The following is a 19,530-nucleotide window of genomic DNA, read 5'->3' as shown; positions in this document are numbered from 1 at the left end:
ACTGGGACAGCTTTAGGGCAGATGGAAGGCAAAGGTGTGCCCACATAGTCCTGGCCATTTCCTTCTGTCTACCTTTCTTTCCCCACCTGCCCATTCACTCCAGAAAGGTCTTCCTTTGAAATCAAAATGCATGAATGAAATACAAGGAGCGAAACCTACAGACTCTGTCTGAGGCTGGGAAAGTCACGGCCAAGGTGTTAAGTAACCATTCTTCAAATGAAGAGGAAATCAAATCTGGCTGGAACAGCAGCTCCTGGCTTTCTTTCTGCTCCTTTGCTTTCACAGGAAGTGGGGGGCCCTGCCCTAGCTCCTGTTACAAGCGGCAGGCAGCCCACTAACTCAACAGGCCTGTGGTTCTCCAAGACCTAAGCCCAGCGGAAAGTTTCACCTTGTGGAAGGAAAATTTCCATTCCTCTTTCCAGCCCCCTTTGACTCCCCCAAGGAGTATGCAGCAGACATCCGGGACTGTCCCTGGGGGACAGCCGTCTGCTGGTCCTGCTAGTTGCACTGCCTGTTACAGTGTTCCTCCTCCTCCTCCTGGGAGCTTGTATCCTCTTTGGGGGATGCTTCTGTCCTGTTTCTATCCCCTGGGAGGGAAGTTCTCAGATGGTACAGTATTTGACTTCCATAAGCTGTGTTCTAGATTATACAATGACACTATCCCCACATATGTGTCCCTGACTCCCAAAGCAGTATTGACACACTTTGTCTTGTATGGAACCCTCCAGTCCTCCCTCTTTTTTTTTTTTTCTGAAAGGTATAGATATTAAACTCTGTTGTAGAATATTAGTTTAAGATATGCACATTTGTTTATGCTGTGGAATATCTGTTTAATGATGCAAAAATGTGTTGCATTCTTTTTTTTTTTTTTTTTTTTTTTGTTTTTCGAGACAGAGTTTCTCTGTATTGCTTTGGAGGTTGTCCTGGAACTCCCTATGTAGACCAGGCTGGAATCGAACTCACAGAGATCCACCTGCCTCTTCCTCCCGAGTGCTGGGATTAAAGGTGTGAGCCACCAACACCCACCTGTGCTGCATTCTTTTAGTTGCATTTATTTAACTATGTAAAGCTGTGTTACTTTGCCTGTCTAAAACACCTGATTAGTCTAACAAAAAACCGAACAGCCAGTAGCTAGACAAGGGAGAGAAATAGTTGGGGCTGGCAGGGAGAAAGAGAAGAGGAGAAATCAAGGCTCGAGAAAAGGAGGGAGGAGTGAGAAGAGAGGAGGATGCCAGGGGCCAGCTACTCAGCCACACAGCCAGCCCACAGAGTAAGAAGGAAAGAAAGATATTTAGACTAAAGAAAGGTAAAAAGCCCAGAGACAAAACATCGTTGACGAGAAACAGGATAATTTAAGTTAGAAAAGCTGATTGAAAACAAGACAAACTAAGGCCAGGCACTCATAAGTGAGAATAAGTCTCTGTGTATTTATTTGGGAGTTGGATGGTGGGGTCAAGAGGAGTGAAAAAACAAAAAACAAAAAACAAACAAACCAAAAAACAAAAAAACTACAAAACTCAGGTTAAAGCATGTTGAATGCAACCCAAATGGTACATGATGTAGCTGGGTTTGGACTAAGTTATGTCTACACCATGACACCAGCATGAGGTACTGTAAATGAGTATCATGTAGCCCAGATTGACTTGAACTGACTCTGTAGATGACATCTGCTCTTCCTGTATGCACCTCTGGAGTCCTGGATTCCAGATGTGCAGCAGTACCACACTCAGCTTCAGGTTTAATGCTTTTTTTCTGTTCAATTTCTCTGAGATATTGGGGAAGTTCAAGATGGAAAATGAAATCCGGCAGGCAGTACTCCTTTCTTTATCCTAACTCTGCTTGAGGTTGGGAACACAGGGCCTGGGGAGAGGACAGCACTCTTCTTTCCCCTTTCCTAAGATGTCCTTTATAGACAAGCCCTCAAAACCCCCTGGCTGCCTACCCCCAACTTTCCCTTCACCCCAGCCCCAGCTCTTCCAGAAATAGACATAACTGGCCCAACACAACCTGTGCACTCAGCAGGGCTATGTGCTCAGTGGCCACTCAAATTTCACATTTGAGCTCATAGGAAGAATAGAGGCAAAGGGCATCCAGCCTTGGGAGCAATAATCCCTGAAATGTTCCATTTAGTTCCAGGACATAGTATAAGTTTCCCCACTGGAAACAGGTTTGATTCAATTAATTTAATCCTATTCTGTTTGACTCATTTGATGCACTAATCAATCACCTTCTCAAAGAACACCCAAAGGGTGAAGGCCCATGTGCTGCAAGGAGGCAGCCACTAAGATGAATCGAGTGACCCATGAGGCAGGGGGATTAAGAGAGGTGGTACATGTGAGGGGACTTCGAAGGTCAGGAAGGTGTTGACAACCCAGCTTCCTTCCTTATGGTCTTTTTTTTTTTCAACCAGTGTTCTTGAGTGTGCAAACAGTGGGACAGTTCCTTCCAGGTTGCATGTATCCCCACTAATACTTCTCTAAGAACCTCTCTTCAAGATTCCTCTCCAGAGCCCTGGGACACTCATCCCAGAGTCCCCAACTACTCACAGTGGTTCTCAGCTTGTCCAGCAAGGAGACCCAAGGGCCTCTTTGGTGCTTCTTCTTCCTCCAGGTGAAAGTCCTCAGCCTGCCACTGCCCAGAGGTCTTGAAGAAGCTGGCACAGATGCCATAGGCACAGCACTGGTAGGCATAGGGTACCTCCAGGATCCTAGGGTGGGGAAGAGGTTGCCTTGGTGTACTCAGGATCTAAACCTTAGTGAGGATACTCTCAGTACCTGCTCTCCAACCCCAAAGTACCCTGCTCCTTCTATGCCAGTGGTCCTCAGCCTTCCTAATGCTGTGACACTTTAATACAGTTCCTCATGTTGTGATGACCCCCAACCATAACATTATTTTTGTTGCTACTTTATAACTGTGATTTTGCTATTGTTATAATCATGATGTAGATATCTACATTTCCAATGGTTTTAGGTGACCCCTGTGAACGGGTGGTTTGACCCTTCGGGATAGAGACCCACAAGGTGAGAACAGCTCACTGCTCTGGACCTTTCTTTAGATGAATCTTGAAGCCTGATTCCTGACCCCAAAGGGCTCTGGAGAGATTGTAGTTTTCACATCATTTATCTTAACTGAGAGGGAGAGAGAAGCCTTCTGCCTATTAATTTAGAAATCCCCACAGCAGGCTCAGAGTTGGGGGCAATCTGAGTTGGGGGGTCACACAGTACTTGGGGTACTTGCTCCTCCGTGGCAGTAACTCTTTAATATTTAAGAAGGCAATAGTGAGGCAGGGGCTGGGATTTGACCCAGCAATGGAACACTTGCCTGGCATGAACAAGGCTCTTGGGTTTGATCCCAAGTGATGGGGAAGGAGGGGCATGGGTTCTTTTTGTTTTTCTTTTTCCCTTTCCCTATTTCCTGTTTTTCCTTCCTTTCCCCCTCCCTTCCTATCCTTCCCTTCTTCCATCCTTTGGTTTTCTTTCTTTCTTTCTTTTTTTTTAAGACAGGGTCTCATGTGGCCTAGGCTGGCCTCAAACTCCACCTGTAGCCAAGGATGACCTTGAACTGCCCACCTGCTTTCCAACTATGTTGGAACATCTACCTTCCTTTCGTTATGTTTCAGTGTGTAGGTATATGCTCCTATATACGCCCTGCAGAGACCAGAAGAGGGCATCCGGTGTCCTTCTCTATCACTCTCTGCCTAGTTCCTTAAGACAGGGTTTCTCCCTGTCTCTGCCCTCCTCAGAGCTGGGATTGCAAGCATGTATGGGATCTCGGCTTATTTTAAATGTGCCAAGATTTGAACTCCCATCCTCATAACTGCACTTAACCACTGAGGCATCTCTCCAATCTCTCTTACTTTTTTTTTAAGCAAAGATTTCCCCAGTGATTCTTTACCCTTGTCTTCTGTGAAACCAACACCCTGTCCCCTTCCCAGCTCCTGGCATAACAGAACTGGGTTTTGTGCCCTCTGAGGGTGAGGACAGATGCCTTGGGCATCTCGTTAGCTTGCAGCGGACAAAGCTTGGGCCACACAGGCTGCACGGCTGCTGCCACTACACGAAGGAAGCCTGGATGTCATTAGCACCAGGGACTGGCTGTGCAGCTTGTTTTCCATTCATCAGTGCCCTGGGCTCTGCCCTGATTCTGTGCTCAGATGGTGCCTGAGTAAGGATGGCACAGCCTGGCTGTGCAGAACCAGGCAAGGAATAAGGAGGTCCCAGGGGCCTCTGCATCAGCTCACTCCTTTCCCCACAGGTCCCTGTGCCCTTAAATCAGTGGTTGGCATAGGGAGAGGAGATGAGGAGGGCAGAGTCGTGTCCCTAGGTAGCTGACATGAGGGCAAACTCTAAACTACCAGGTTATTCTCGGTGTCAGATTTGTGGCTTTTGCAGTTTCTCTGTCTTGAAGGTGTCTGGGACACACCTCCTCAGGCATAGGCAAGCCAAGCTCTCACCTCAGTTTTGGGAAACTGTCCTTGGAGAAGGCCTGAGACAGGGCCAAGTTCCCTTTGAGCTTCAGATGCATCAGGCCCCCCAGGCCGGCCAGGGGCAGTGTAGTCAGCTGGTTGTCAGTCAGATCCCTAGGACAGTGGATGATCAGGGTTATTGGCAGTCAGTGGGACTGCTGAGGGGACAGGGCTTTGTTGAGGGTGTGGCCAGTGTGCCTGGGATGAAAGCAAGAGGAAAGGAGCAAAGAACAGAAGATAAGTACAGGGGAGACAGTGTGTATCCTGGGGCAAGGGTGCTGAAGAAGGTTCTAAAGACACCCTCTATTAACTCGGCCATCCATTCATTCAACAAACTTTGGGTGATAGTTATGTATCAGGGGTGCTTCTAACTTAATGTCAAATCGTCCCAATCTATAGGTAACAGAGCCCCACAACTGTAACTGCTGTGTCTACGTCCCATCCAGGAACTCTTGCTCACCCTTTTGGCAGATCATTCTGCTTTTTGACTGTATCCCTTCACTTCTCTGATGATGGAATAGGTCAGAGTCAGACAGAGTGGGACAGAGCTAGTCATCCAGCCCTAAGCAGGCATTGGATCATCCATTCTGCCTTTCGGAACCTGCCCGGTAGCCAGAGGTGAGGACATACGCAACTTCCCCTGGAGACATCATTAGACTAAGCCAGGAATCCAATGCAAACACTAGGACCACAGACTGTGCGTCGTGGAAACAGCCCTGGACTGGCAGGCAGGAAACCTGGCACTTTTGCCAGCTCACTGTGTAATCAAAGGGAGTCACGAATCTGCCCAAGTTCCAATGGCCTCATCATTCAAAGAATAAAAATATCTGTTCTACCTATCTGGCAGGAGTATAGTAGAGGGAAGATGGAAGTGAGACTTTTACAAGGCCAAGGCCCAGAGCCCACAGAGAGCCACAGACTAGGGAGGAGGGACTGCGTGCCACATGGGAGCCTTGGACAAGTCCTTAAGCAGGCTACTCCTCCTAGAAGCTGGAGATGTTAACAGTGAAGTGTCAGTGGCAGAGTAATATCCAAGGCCAGAGCTGGAGCTAGTCTCGAGGAGTCTGTGCTAGTCAGAAAGGGACCCCGTGTGGATGGGAATGCCTTTGGCAGGCAAGCAAGCAGGTAGGATGTCAGCTCCTCCTCAGGCAGAACCCTTGTATACTTAAAAACTGCTCCACAGTGTGTGGCAACCAGGTCAGAGGCCCCTTTCAGCCTGACACAATGACCGTGCACCAGGCCATCATACTTTCTGCTTGAATCCTATGTAACTTAAAAATTCCATGGCTCGCTGAGACCCTGAGTTCTCTGTCATCCACCATCCTCTTGAACTGAAAAGTTTAGGCACATATGTTCTCTCTATTGGTGCATGTGGAGGATATAGAGGCCAGGGTGGAGATGACAAAGTGGAACATGATGAGGACCGAGGCTGCCAAAACATTGTAGGATGTCAGCAGATGATAGTCCAGGGTTTGCAGGCAGCAGGCTCTCTGTTTGTTTACCAGGCCTCACAACGTGTCAAACACACCGTTAGAATGATTGATTAGGCTGCCGAGGCCTCCCTGTGATATGTGATGAAACATTTACACAAGTCCCTGCTCAGTGGTGGCCCCCCTGTACCACCAACCAGCCCACAGTCCTGACTGCTTCCCAGCATCCTGGAAGAAAGTTCAAGGTGTACTTACAGCTTAACCAAGGAGTGCAGGGTTGAGAAGGCCTCAGGGTGGATGGCCCGGATGGCATTCCAGCTCAGGTCTCTGTGAGCAGAAAGCATGAGGTAAGAGAGGGCAGAAACATATGGAGAATGCATTGGTCCTTCCTGGGCCTATCTTGGGCTTGCTCTCACATACTTTCCATCCGACCTTCCAAAGTGGCAGTGACCTTAGCCTTCTGAGGAAAGTTCTTACTACTGCCTAGTTCCCAACCTGGTTGTAGCAACTGGATGGGGCCATCATATTTTGGCTCTAGAGCCTCAGAAATTCCTGTGTAATAGCTGGAGAAGGGGTCTGGCGACTGTCTGGATAGGAAAGTGCCTCGCACGTGCACATGCACACACGTGCACACGTGTGTGTGTGTGTGTGTGTGTGTGTGTGTGTGTGTGTGTGTGTGCGCGCGCGCGCGAACGGGGGTATGCACATATGTGTGTACATGCTTATGTGAAGGGGCTGTGGAGAAGAAATACACATACAAGCCATGAGTGCTCAAACTGGACATGTGCTATGAGAATGAGTTTGGAGGGGACATGGGGTCCTCCAGAACACACCCCTAGGTGCCGCAGGTACTCACAGAGCTTGTAAGGAGCTCAGCTGGCTGAAGGTGTCAGCACCAATTTTCCAGATCCGGTTGTGTTGGAGGCCACTAGGGCAGCAAGAGAGACTAGATGAGCCTGCAGGCCCAGACTCTGGCTCTGCTCCATGACCCTCAAGCACTGGAAGGAAGAAAGGAGAGCCCCCCACTTCTTCTGGCACAGGAAAAAAGACCCAGCCTGCGGAAGTCACCAGAATTAGAGGGCGCACAAGGGGATCCGGTTGCCTTGGGTAAATGGGTCAGGAGACAAAGCCACAAAACCATCCCCGTGGCCCTAAAGGGAGTCAGCTTCCAGGGTTCCCACCGGGCCTGGCTCCCAGCCCAGATGAAGTAGCCCCCACTTTCCCCACTAGGGTCTTCCAGACCCTAGCTAGTCACAGAGCATGCCCAGCCCCTGGATAACCGAGTGACTGCAGTGAGATAAGAGCAGAGTTCAGTAGACTGATGATCTGAATAGGAGATTGATCCTGGATTCCAGCAATGTTGAAGACATTGTCATCCAGACAAACAGGACAAACCCAGATATATCTTCCCTGACATGGTCCCATAAAACATCTGCCCTGCCTAGAACCAGGGGCAGCTATGAGGAACTCAAGAGACCATGGTAGTTTACGGGAATGGGAGGTAGGCAAATGGGGCTCAGGGAAATTTTAAAGTGAGCTTTTCCTTGTGAATCTGGAGGACCATGTATAACCATGTGTTATCTATGCGTTCATGAGCACACATATATGTGTGCAGGTTCATGGGCTGTGGAACAGGAGAGCACATGCTCCAAAACCCAGGGTTCTTCTAGTTCCTCTGAAGACTTCTTGTGTCTCACACAGAGAGCCTTGGTGACCCTGCCCTGCCATCACAACTGCATTTTAGTGCTATTGTTGACTCAAGAGCTATCCTGAGACTCCTTTGGGTACCCGTTCCTAGCAATGTCATCTGCTGTGAGTCCTATAGGATGTGCCCAGGCCTTATTGAGTTCCCAGCCCTACATCTGGGTCCAACAAACTGAAAAGAAAGAGGGGTTAGAGTATGTTTTGATCCCTGGCCCCTCCCCACAGACCCACCTAGAGCCTCCCTTGCATGTCTTTCCCCCTCGCAATCCCCAGACTTACATTTCCTCCAACTTCTGACACCTGTGCAGGCTGGGCAGCTCTTCAATCTGATTATGAGACAGCTCCCTGCAGAAGAGACAGAACCCAGGTCAGGGTGAAGTGGTGGCTGTGGGAAGGTGCGGGGCAGGGGCAGGGGCAGGAAAAATCTTCTGTGGTCAGGGCTGTGCTTTTCTGTCAAGCAGTTGATGGCCACAAGGACCCTGAAGGAACATAATATGGCCAATCTCCACCATTAGATTTTGCTACCCTCCTCCCTGCTAAGCCCTGCTCCCTTACTGAGCCTAGATAGAACCAACTTGGCTTTTTGTTTTTCAGCAGGGCTGCCTTAGCAACAGGTAATCCTGTAGAGCCCTTGGAGCATCCTGGGGAAAATGGAGCACAAAATGAGTGGCATGGAGATGAGGAGAGAGGCCAAAATTGGGGCATGGAGTGCTGAAACAGTCAGTAGGAAATATGGGCATTCCTGAGCAAGATGGCCAATGTCACCCATGGAAGTGCTTCTGATCATCATTTGTGGAGCTGGCAGGGAAGAGAAGTGCTGCAAGCTCTCAGGAACATCTGGCCCCACCCTTCCTTTAGGCAGGGAATATGAGGCCTAGGACCTCAGCATAGAACCTGCCAAAGACACACTGCCAGTTAATAGACAATGGGTCTAGAGCCCACATCCCCAGATATCAATGTACCCTTCCTGAGCTGCTTCGAAGGCCTATAGGGATCAGTCTAAGTCTGAAGTTAGAATACACAGGGGGAAAAACTGGAGCAACTTAAGTATCTTCAGGACACCAGAGCAATAAATTCTCTTGCCAAAGTGATGCCATTTTGAAGCTCTACTATATGATATGTGCATTAACAGAGGTTGTTTTCAAGTCTCCCAAACTGACTGTCATTTGAAAGGAGAGATTGAAATTCAGAGACAAACATAGCTAGTGAGAAGCAGACTTGGTCTCAAACCACCCGGATCTGGAGACCAAAGTCCTTTATCTTGAACAAGAGAGGACAGTCCCTCCTAAACAGACCCTCAGCAGGACTCTATGTTGACCACTCTCTAGAAAGAGATGTGACCAAGTACGACAGAAGCAGGAGAGGCTTTCTCGGGGACAACGGGGCCAGGGGTACAATGCCAGGACTGTAGAATGCTCATGAACCACTCACAGGATTCGGAGCTTGGGCAGCTGTTGGCACATTCCTGGTGGGAGCAGCCGGATGCCTGCTCGGGTCAGGGTCCTGCAAGGAGAATAGAGACAGAGCTGGCAGGGGGCCCAGAGCCCTGCCATTCCCAGCCACCCGTCTCTAGCACTGGACCTGATACTGTCCGTGGGAGGACAGCGCTGACAAAAGAGAAGTGGTGGCATAAACAGGGCAGGGGGTGGGGCCTACAGGAACAGAAAGTAGTTCCCTCATCTGAGTGATAAGCTCCTGAGCCTTTGGAAGCTGGGTGGGAAGTAGAAAGAAACAGGGTCCCGGTCTGTAGGCTCTGCTTGTCCAATGATCCATAGAGATCCAAATCCACTCATATTCCTTCACCCCATGCACACCCCACCTCTCATAATGGTCCCACCAACACTGGGACTTAGAGACTAAATCTTCCCCGCTCTCAGGACCTTAGAGGGGAGGGACAGCCATGGCAATGAGTAGCTAGGAAACAGCTCCAGTGGGACCATGGGAACACAGTACAGGCTTTTCTCTCTGTGGCTGGGGGAGGGGAACAAGATGGAAAAAAGAAGGACCCAAGGCTGGGGTGCAGAGGGTTGTGAGGGCAGGCTGGAGAATGGGCTTGGATTAGGCACAGGGTAGCCCTAGAAAGACTCCAAGGCCAAGGTCATCCTTGGGAAACTATTATTAATTTCATGGAAAAATTTCCACATGCCACTGAGCTAAGAAGAAGACAATGGGAGCACAGAGAAGACTGGCAGTCCCAGCAGAGCCATGAATGAGTTGTGTGGTGTGGGCAGGGAGCTGACTTCCTAACATTCACATGGGGTGCCTGCTTGCTCCGTTTTCATTCGTTTAATATGCTTTGAGGGCCTACTATGTTCTTATCCCTGGATGCTGAGTATTTTGAGGGCCTATTGTATACTTATCCCAGGATCCAGAGTATAGCGCTAATGGACACACCAAGAAAGGCTTTGTTGGAACCAAGCCTCTCGAAGTCAGAGGAAATGGGTTTCACAACCCTGCTCCCATCCTGTGTCCTCATGCACCATGGCTCAGGATTAGGAGCTCTGAAGCCAGACCTGACAAATCTAAGCACAACAGAGGAATGCCAGCCTCCTCCCCACATCCTGCTGCCCCTGCCTTGCCTGGAGGCAACACCACATCTGGAGATGGCCAAGGCCCTGGGGCTGAGCCAGTAGTAGAGGCAGACTAGAGGAGGGGTAGCAGGAGGAGCGTGTGGCCTGGACAGCCTTCCGGATGAAGGGAGGTGGAAGAGTCCCCGGTGGAGGGAGAGGGAATCCACTCACAGGATCTCCAGGCTAGTGGTGCCTTTGAGGTCTGGGAACTCCTGGATGTCAGTGGCACCATTCAAGGATCTGCAAACAGAGAAAACAGACTCTGGAGGGCTGGTGAGTCAACATCTATGCTCTCAGCCTTGGCCTTCTGCTCTACCTTTTTGGGTGAATGACATCTTCCCCAAGCCTCCTTCAAATTAGCTGTTCTGGCACCACTGGAAGTTAAGCCATGTTTAGCAGGGGCCAATAATTTGTTTGTTTGCTTTTTGAGACAGAATCTCTCTTTTATATAGTTTGGATTGCCTGTCCTGGAACACACTACATAGACCAAGCTGGCCTCTAACTCATAGCTCTGCCTCCTGAGTGCGGAGATTAAAGGCATGTATCACCATGCCCAGCTCTCTCAATCACTTTCTTAAATTGATACAGCCCTGTCAAGCCAAGAATTGCTAAGATCGAGCCCATGGACTCCAGCATTGAGGCTTTGGCTTGTAAAAAGACAAAACAAAACTCAGACAAGGGACATGGAAAATGTTGTTCCGTGTTGTTATTGTTTTGTTTTTTGAGATGAGGTCTCCTGTAGCTTAGATTGGTTTCAAACTCATTATGTAGCAGAAGTTAGCCTTGAACCCCTGATCCTCCTGCCTTCACCTCTGGAGCACTAAGATTGCAAGTATGTACCACCACTCCTGGCAGAAGTGTTTACTTGAAAAGGCTAGGGTTGAGAGTGATGTCACATGCCTTTAATCCTAGCCCTTGGAGAGTGGAGGCTAGACAATCAGGAGTTGAAGGCTAGCCTTGGCCACATGAGACCCTGTCACAAACAAACAGTGTGTGAGAGATCCTGAGGAGGCAGAGTGGCATCCAACAATGAGCCCAGTAATGGAAGTTAAGAGCCTGGGCTCATGCCTGTTCGGTACCTGAGCACCTCACGTTTCATCTGTGAAATGGACTGAAGTGCCAATCTCACTGGTTTGGATGAAGAGGAAATACAATTGGAAGCATGAGAATGAGGCTCATGCCTGGAGGACGTTATCTGTGCAGAGAGGCCACAGTGAGCTGCGAACGGTCCATGGAAGCCTTTTGTTTTGTTTTGTTTTAAAGAAGTGGGTGGGACCTTGGGCTTGGAAATAGAAGAGTGGGGAAAGGAATCAAAGGATTGCCTTCAGGCTCAGCGTGGCAAAGATGGCGTCAGAAGCTGTGCCACAGGCCGCTGGAGCGGCAGCCTGAAGGACACACAGAATCCAGAACTGTCCACTGTTTTCCCTGGGGGTATGTAGGGAGCAACTACCACAAGCCAGCGAAAACCAAAGAGGTCAAAGAAGTGTCCCTAGGTGTGAAGAAGGGCTCTCTTCATCCATGCGGGATATGGGGAGAAGCAGCAAAGGGGGAGGGAGACCATTAAGCTCCAGGGCATCTGGAGATAGGCCTGAGCAAATGTCATGTGTAGAGCCCCCTTCCAGCTGAGGGGTGCCTGGCTTCGGAGAGGTCCACAGCAGAGGGCAGGAGAGGGCAAGCAGGAGGGAACAGGGCAGAAGTCCTGAGGGCAGCACCAAGCAGCAGCCTCTGGTGCTCACTTACAGCGTGTGCAGTTTAGACAGGTACTGGAATGCCGACCTTCCCACAAACTGGATTGGGTTGTCATAAAAATGTCTGGAAGAAAAAGACCCGAGCCCCGGTTCAGATGTTCACTTCTTTTCAGTTCCCTACTCTTCTGGGTGGAGACTCAAAGAGGACAATAGCTCTCCTGCATTCCTGCCTCCCTGGCTCTTTCCAGCAGCTTCCCGTCTACCCGCCCCCATGACCTCCATCCTTTAAAACGCACAGCAGCCCTAGCAAGTGCAGTACTCACATTGTCTGCAGGAGGGGGTTGCCCATGAAGGCCTTCTCTGGGATAGCCTTGATGTTGTTGTTGTGGAAACCCCTGGAAGACAGCACCCAGGAGCAGTGAGGACTGGGAGAGTGGTATAGAGAGGAAGAGCATGGAGCTCCACAGGGCTTTCTGACAGCTGACTAGACAGGTCCTGAGACAGAAGGGACCTCAACCTGGAAATCTCAGCCTCCAGTCCTGCCAGTAATTTTTCTTCTCTCTTCAACAATATACTCAGCCTGCTCTCTCTCTCTCTCTCTTTCTCTTTCTCTCTCTTTCTCTCTCTCTCTCTCTCTCTCTCTCTCTCTCTCTCTCTCTCTCTCTCTCTCTCTCTCTGTGTGTGTGTGTGTGTGTGTGTGTGTGTGTGTGTTGGGAGGGAAGTAGGAACAGTTCCAGAGTAAGTAGTTGAGTGCTCAGGTCCTAAGCAAGGAACCCACTCCTTGGTCATGTGTGGCAGGAGTCATGGTAGGTCCCCACAGAGGAAGCCAAAGGTGTGTGGAAGGAAGAGGAGTGTACAGAAAGAAACGAACTCCCAGAGGATCCTGAGTAAAGAAACAGAAGGAAGAGAGCAGCAGAGGTGGGAAGGGGCAGAGTCAGGTGTTAAATGACCATGAATGGCATCTGTGGATGGTAAACAATGAGGTACCCCACCAAGTTTCTGGGGCCTGGAAGCCAAGAACAGTGTGTTTAGGCTGCTGTGACACTTTCCCATGAACCAACCCATTGGGCTGAAACCACACAGCCCCGGTCTGAGCAGGCCTCTCAACGTCTCCTTCCTGCTGCAAGCCTATGGCTTTGTGTGCCTTAACTCTGCTCACTTCTTGCCATCTCCTGTCCCATCATACCTTTCACTTCCGTACTCTGTCACTCAAGGTTCATCCACAGATATCTCTGGCCAGTGCTACTGTCAATGCTTTCAGCCAAGTTGCTTCTAACATAAATATGTTGCTAATGTGTCTAAAATCTAAGGATTCTTGCAAGGATTCTTGTAAGGGCACCGAATTGGATCCAAACAAACAGGTCAGATTCACTTCAGATATTATTCAATCTTTCCCTTCCCTCATGTTGAGACCCCTCAGGAGCCCCTCCCTCATCTTACAATCTTCCCCTCAAGTATCAGGACCTAAGAAAATTTTTTTTTCCTAAACTTAACCTTGTCCTCTGCTCTGCCAACATCTTGCCAGGTCTAAGAGGTGCCATAGTTCCATACAGCCTGGACTGCAATGGAGCAACCAGCTTCCCCAGGAAGCCCAGGACATGACAGCATCCCAGCTTTCTCAGGTCCCCCAAAGATGGTCAGCAGGAAGAAGTCTTGAGAATTCTACGCCCTTATTCCTTAATCTGCCATGTCTAACACCCCACCTTTTAAATAATAAGTAAAGGTGGGAATGAAAGGTTCAGGCATTATGCTGGCCTGCCTCCTGTTACCTGGCAGAATCCACGCAGGCAGTACCCTGGTCAGCCCAGGGTTCCATGGGAACTGAGTCTGCACACAGGTGTAGAGGACCTCTTTAAAAGACAGACGACCACTTACACTCTCTTTCCAGTGGTCGACCTCTCTCTCCTCTTTCTTACTCTCTGCCTTGCTCAGTTCTTCCATTTCTCTTCCTCTCGCTATATGAAACTATAGTTAATGTATCTCTTGTTCTCATCTCTCATCTTGTGCCTTTATTTCTAATTTAAGCAACAGAATAACACTACCCACCAAGGCTTGTTACTTCCTTCATTCCTTTTGTGTATTGGGCTAGGTCAAGCTCTGAGAAGTTGAGATATTTAGATAACAGAGGCCCTGTGTGCAAGCAGCTTTCTCTCAGTAGATCATGCATGGGTGGATGGATGGATGGATGGATGGATGGATGGTAGATGGATGGACTAAAAGCTAAGTGTGTACATTTTTTTTCTCCAGAAAAAAAATCATGAACCTTCATGTCCCCTTAATTGGATTCTAGTCTAGCTATATGTTAGACTTCTGAGGTCACTGAGCATACCCCATCAAGGTGATCATCCTACACCTTAACTACTTCCTGTCAGGCCTGTGCTTGTACTGTTCCACTGACTAAAATACCTGTCATCTTCCATCAACATTGCCACCTGAATCCCCCTCATCCTTTGAGACCAGTCTCAAGCGACCTCAGTCCATAGTGAGATGTCTGCTGTTCTGAATTTTCATAGCTATTTTAGCCAACATACTATACCACAATTTAAGACTGGACTTAGATGTTGCTTTGTCATGTTCCTGTTTCATGACTGCTCCTTTGCGTCATGGATGGGGTTGAAGGATCCTTTTTAGAGTATCCTGTTTCTATCTTACACTTGGTTTATATTAACACCAAATGCAGTACCCAGTCTAGTGAGTGTTCAGGTAGAATAATAAATGGTTGGGAAAACAAGATGACTCAGCAGATAAAAAGTGCTTGCCATGCAAGCCAGGCAACCTGAGTTCAATACCTGGAACCTACATAAATATAGGAGAGACTGGCTTCATAAAGTTGTCCTCTGACCTCCACATATGTGTGATGGCATGTGCACCCTCATGCATACATACATCATGCATACACATGCATGCATGTTCATACACAACTAAAATTATAATAGCAATGAATGGCCACGGGGCTCCCGAGTCTATTTCTCGATCCTTCTAAGGATGGTAGTAAAGAGTGACCCTATAAACCAGCCCCTGGTTCCTCTTCTAATTCTTCTTCAGACAAGACAGGACAATGCCAGGTCTAAAGCTTCAAGAGGTGGTTTCTTCCATGTAGGCTTGAAGGACCCAGAACCATTTATGCTGATGACGCACCCCCAACAAATGTTCAAAGCCAAACTACCAAGAGCTGTTACTACTGAGGGCTGCTCAGGGGCTATGGAGCGTTTCCAGTCACAGCTTCCATAAGGACCAGTCACAAGGACTTTGGGAGGTGAGTTGGTGAGTTAGCTGGCCTCTGCCCCTTGGAGAAGCACCCCCAAACACACCAACAGAAGATCTTACAGTTCCTGCAGCCTGCCCAGGGTCCGGATGGCCACGGGGAACTCCTGTAGCTCATTATAGTTCAGGTCTCTGGAATGGAAAGTGGAGTAGTCATTAGCTCAGAGGCTTAACAGGGCATGTCAGGGTCCCTGAGACATGAAAACTTGGCTAGAGGGTTGGCCCAGGAGATGGGTTTTCCAATCTGTTGGATCCAGCTGCCAAGGTCTGAAAACACATTTTCTGAATGTTTGTACTCCATTCCTACTCCACAAATCCTCAGGCTTGGAGCCTTCCTGGCAGCAGAACTGTTTTGAGTGGGGACACGTTTTAGGGGTGTGCATATCTGGAACTGCCTACCCCAGATTAATCTCTATAAAGCTCAGGAAAGTCTTATTTTAGGTCTTTGAATTCATCCCTAATGCTCTCCATTAGGGATGGGAGAAAAGAGAGAAGGAAGTGATCTTTAACATGTTACTAGCTCTGGTGATTCTAGAAAGCTCTTCGGATTACAGCCACCTTAGCTACAGCCTCTGCTGTTTGGAGATGGAATCTCCCTGTGCATTTCAGATGCCTTGAACGTTTGATGCTTCAGCCTTAGATTCTGAAGTGTTGGAGCTACGGTTGTGTGTCATCACATCTGGCTGGTTTTCACCTTTGGGAAGTGGCATGGGAGTTAATCTTTACTTTCTCTTCATTTTGCAGCATTTTCCATTTTTCTTTTACCCAAGGAACACCTATCACATGCATAATCAGAAAACAAGGAAAGAAAGTTTTTTTAAAGGGGCAGCAAGCCAAGGTGGCAAGGATGAAGGAAAGCAAGCTCTTGAATAAACTGAATGTGTACAACTTTTAACAATTTGATATCTTTTTTAATTAAAATTCACATAATCAGGCTCTCTTACGTCCATTATCCTACAGAAAAGTCCATTCCTGTGTATGAAGATATTTGTATAAAGACACTTGTAATAGCATCCTTTTAGGCACTAGAAGTCAAATACTGACTGAGCCATAAGCAATCACACACACACCCCCGCCCGCCACACACACACTCCTTCAAGGGACTTTTTGGTTTGTGCCCTTGGGCAGCTATGAAAGAAGGGTAAAGGGAGGAGAAATGGGGCAGGCTGAGAAATGACTCAGAAATACACATGACAAGGAGATAAACCCAAAGGCAGGTGACAGCTGCAGAAAGAGCAGGTGCTTGAGCTTTGAGGGGAACCGTGAAGATAGCTTCTATCTCTTTGCCAGCTTGTGTGGCTACCCCCCCTTTTTTTTTTTACAATTCCCTTTGTTGCTTTCTGAGGAAAGCCTTGGAGGACCTTCTGAAAGTGTTGCCTCATTGTATGATAGGATTCCCTTGTCTATCAGGGCTGCCACAGACTTCAGAATAGACAACGACTCTCAAAAACTCAACTTCAGTCTTGGAACTCAGTAGTAGCCAATGAATTAGTCTGCGTATGATGTGCCTGATTCGGGGTCAGGGTTCTGGATGCCTCTAAAATCCTGATTCCAAGGTGTGCAGTCCCAGGCTTTGGAAGTATGTGAGGATGTCAGTTCCTGGGATATCTCTTGACCCTTTCAGAGAGGACCCTAGTCTACCTTTTCAGCTCTTTAAAGCCATCCCTGCCCTGACAACTTTAATGGTTGACCAAGGCCACAGCAAGGGACTATGTGGAGGTCTTTTAATTGCAAAGTAGCTTGGCAGAATTTTGGGGATAAATACCATGTTAACACAGGGATAATGACAGGCTATTCTGCATGGGAGGGTATTTACACTTAATAGGCCACAGGTAGAGTCAGGAGCCCAGCCTAGGAGGCCAGAGGAGCAGTGACAAGCATCTGGTAGCCAGTGAGCTAGATAACTGTCCCCTCTACACACAGGCTAATTATGCATTACCTGAAGACTGCCCTATCAATCGATCATGGGTAATTAGACCAGAAAATCCCTCTGCTATGCTCTGCTCCATCCTTTAGTAAGCCAGACCTGTTGGTCTCCCATGTCTCACAGTCTAATTTTCTCACAGAGATGCTCCCACATTCTGTGAGAGCAAGGCTGGGGGCAAGCCGTGTGCAGGATGACTGAAAGCAGCAGTACAGAGACTGGATGCAAGGGGACTTTTCTAACTGTGGGGTTTTTAGAGTTCTTCCAAGGACTGCACAAGTCACCCAGTGCATCAGGTGAGGAGTGCGGAGGGTGCAGGTAGCAGGGGAAAGAGATAGACCCTTTTGTGGTCCTCAACTCCATGAATGGTTTGTTGTTACATCTCGGCGTTTCAAAATCAAGGGCGCCCTTTTATCTTGGTTCAGTTCCTTTAGGAATCCTTCACTCTTGCTCACAAAGAATTATATTTTCCATAAACAAAAAAGACATGTCTTCATTCAAAATTTGTCATATGGGATATTAATATTAATCTTAGAGATGATGGCATTGTCTCTAACAAAAAGAATTGCAGTGGTCTAACCTAAGACCCTTTGGTTGCTAACAATTCCCTCTATCTAGAGTATCCTGTGCCCAGATAGTTGTATGGCCTATTTACTTACTTCACCCAGGTCCTTCCCTGGTTGCCCCTCTTCAGAGACGCCTTCTCTGGCTAGTGGATTTCAAATACAGTCTGTACCGCCCTACACCTTTGTACTACACAACAACACACCTCAAAACACCTCTCAGGTTCTCCTCAAAATGCAGCATCACATAGCTGGTCCACATTCACATCTCACTGCCTCAAAATCAAGTGCCCCCTTTTAACTTGGCTCAATTCCTTCAGAATTACATTTTTCATAAGTAGCAAAGATGTGTCACTCTGAAGACGTGCCGGGTCTTCTCAATGGCAGTGACCAGTACAAGACAGAAGTAATACGGCATGACCTGGTCATAAGAGCCTTGCAGTCTCAGCTTTCACAGCCTCGGAATCCTCACTCCATATTGTAAGGAAGTCCAAACTGGACTCGTGAGTGGTGAGCTATATGGAGAGGATGAACTGACAGCAAGCACTGAGGCTGCCGGTTAGTGAGTGAGGCTTAGCCTTACTCCTAGCAGACCCTTTAGCCCTTGCTGAGCCTCCAGTGACTACAACCTCCTGAATGAGCCCAGGAAGTGTAGCCACGCCCTGGACTCACGAGAAATAATAAGGTGTTATTTTAGGACACTAAGTGATTGGGGTGATTTTTTTTTTTTTTAATGTCACAAGAGACATCCTGCCTTCTTTGCCTTCGTGGAACTTATTGGCACATGACATATTTATTTTCTTCCTACCCAACCAGAACAAAAGCTCCTTGGATGCAAGAATTTTGTCTGTTTCACATTTTAAACACCAGAATAATATCTGACACAGAGCAGGACCTCAACAACTATGTGTTGAATGAATAATTGAAAAGCTCTAAACAAGCTTATTAATATTTTTTTTAAATCAGTGAACTCGTGAGAATTCACGGTAATTTGAAGCATATTCTCCAGGTTTTTGGGTTTTTTTTAGGTTGTTGTCAAAATGACACAAGATAGTCTGGAGTGACATTTGGGGTTACCCTGAGCCACAGAGACCATGGAATGTGTCCTGTGTGGCTTTGTTCTCATGGAGCACTTATACAGCTCATTTGACCCATGTCCAGGCTGCCAAATTGAGTGGTTCCAGTTCTCCTTGACAGTTTTTGGTCAGGAACTTTGCCAGGAGTAGACAGACAGTGGGAAAAGGCATGCGAACCAGAAAGGCTATTTTTATAGAGAAATGTGGGAGAAGAAAAATTGTACAGATGTCCAAAAGAACTCTGTAAACGCCTTACTAGTGAGGTGGCCATACTGGGATGTCTACATAGACTTAGTGACCCGAGAAGTTGCCAAATCTAGCTTTGTTTGGTGCCATGTAGCTGAAGTCTAGCTCTAGTTGTCCAGGGACTATCCTTGTAACCCTCTCTGCACCCAATGAATTCAACCCTGTCAATAGGCAAGTGTTGCCAAACGTCCCAAAATACACAAAGAATTCTGCTGTACAGCGCGGAAGATAGAGATATGGGCGGGGGGAGGAAGCACACCTGTCTAGACAAATGCACGAGACAAGATGAGCTCCCTCAGTACGATGTGGCAGGTCCTGGAGAGTACACAGAGCACCAGGACTGTCACACATCTGGAGAGACCACATCTGGAGGACTGGGTATAAATGGGATATTTGAACTAGGTTTGAAGAACACAACTCAAGAGATGAACATTTTGGAGAGAAAATAAGTGGTATAGCTCACCTGAAGCAAATGGAAAGAGGTAGAGGGAAGGGAGGCTCACACTCACGGATTGCCACGTACTATCCCTGCCTTCAGGCCATAGGTAGAACAACATTGGCTGGGCACTCACTATGGTGCTTTGACTGAATGATCACCAT

The 19,530-nt window shown here is 48.0% G+C and overlaps 1 protein-coding gene and 1 long non-coding RNA gene across 2 annotated transcripts in view; one reads left to right on the top strand and one right to left on the bottom strand.

The window, feature by feature from the left end:
- Positions 1–19,530, bottom strand: part of Lgr6 (leucine rich repeat containing G protein-coupled receptor 6) — a 116,654-nt gene that overhangs the window by 7,955 nt on the left and 89,169 nt on the right. The window contains exons 7-16 of the mRNA XM_027417534.2: positions 15,185–15,253; positions 12,181–12,252; positions 11,910–11,981; positions 10,341–10,409; positions 9,031–9,102; positions 7,879–7,944; positions 6,752–6,823; positions 6,151–6,222; positions 4,454–4,579; positions 2,547–2,707 (exon numbers count right to left, since the gene is read on the bottom strand). Of these exons, the coding sequence (XP_027273335.1) occupies positions 2,547–2,707; positions 4,454–4,579; positions 6,151–6,222; positions 6,752–6,823; positions 7,879–7,944; positions 9,031–9,102; positions 10,341–10,409; positions 11,910–11,981; positions 12,181–12,252; positions 15,185–15,253 (851 nt within the window). The remainder of the gene's footprint in view (positions 1–2,546; positions 2,708–4,453; positions 4,580–6,150; positions 6,223–6,751; positions 6,824–7,878; positions 7,945–9,030; positions 9,103–10,340; positions 10,410–11,909; positions 11,982–12,180; positions 12,253–15,184; positions 15,254–19,530) is intronic.
- On the top strand, positions 10,242–15,998 carry LOC113835905. Its single transcript, XR_003485728.2, has 3 exons — positions 10,242–10,442; positions 14,958–15,113; positions 15,866–15,998. It is a non-coding gene; the product is annotated as an uncharacterized LOC113835905 (long non-coding RNA).

This window comes from Cricetulus griseus, chromosome 5 (assembly GCF_003668045.3).
Source record: "Cricetulus griseus strain 17A/GY chromosome 5, alternate assembly CriGri-PICRH-1.0, whole genome shotgun sequence".
Lineage (NCBI taxonomy): Eukaryota > Metazoa > Chordata > Mammalia > Rodentia > Cricetidae > Cricetulus > Cricetulus griseus.
This window is presented reverse-complemented; position numbering and strand designations above follow the sequence as displayed.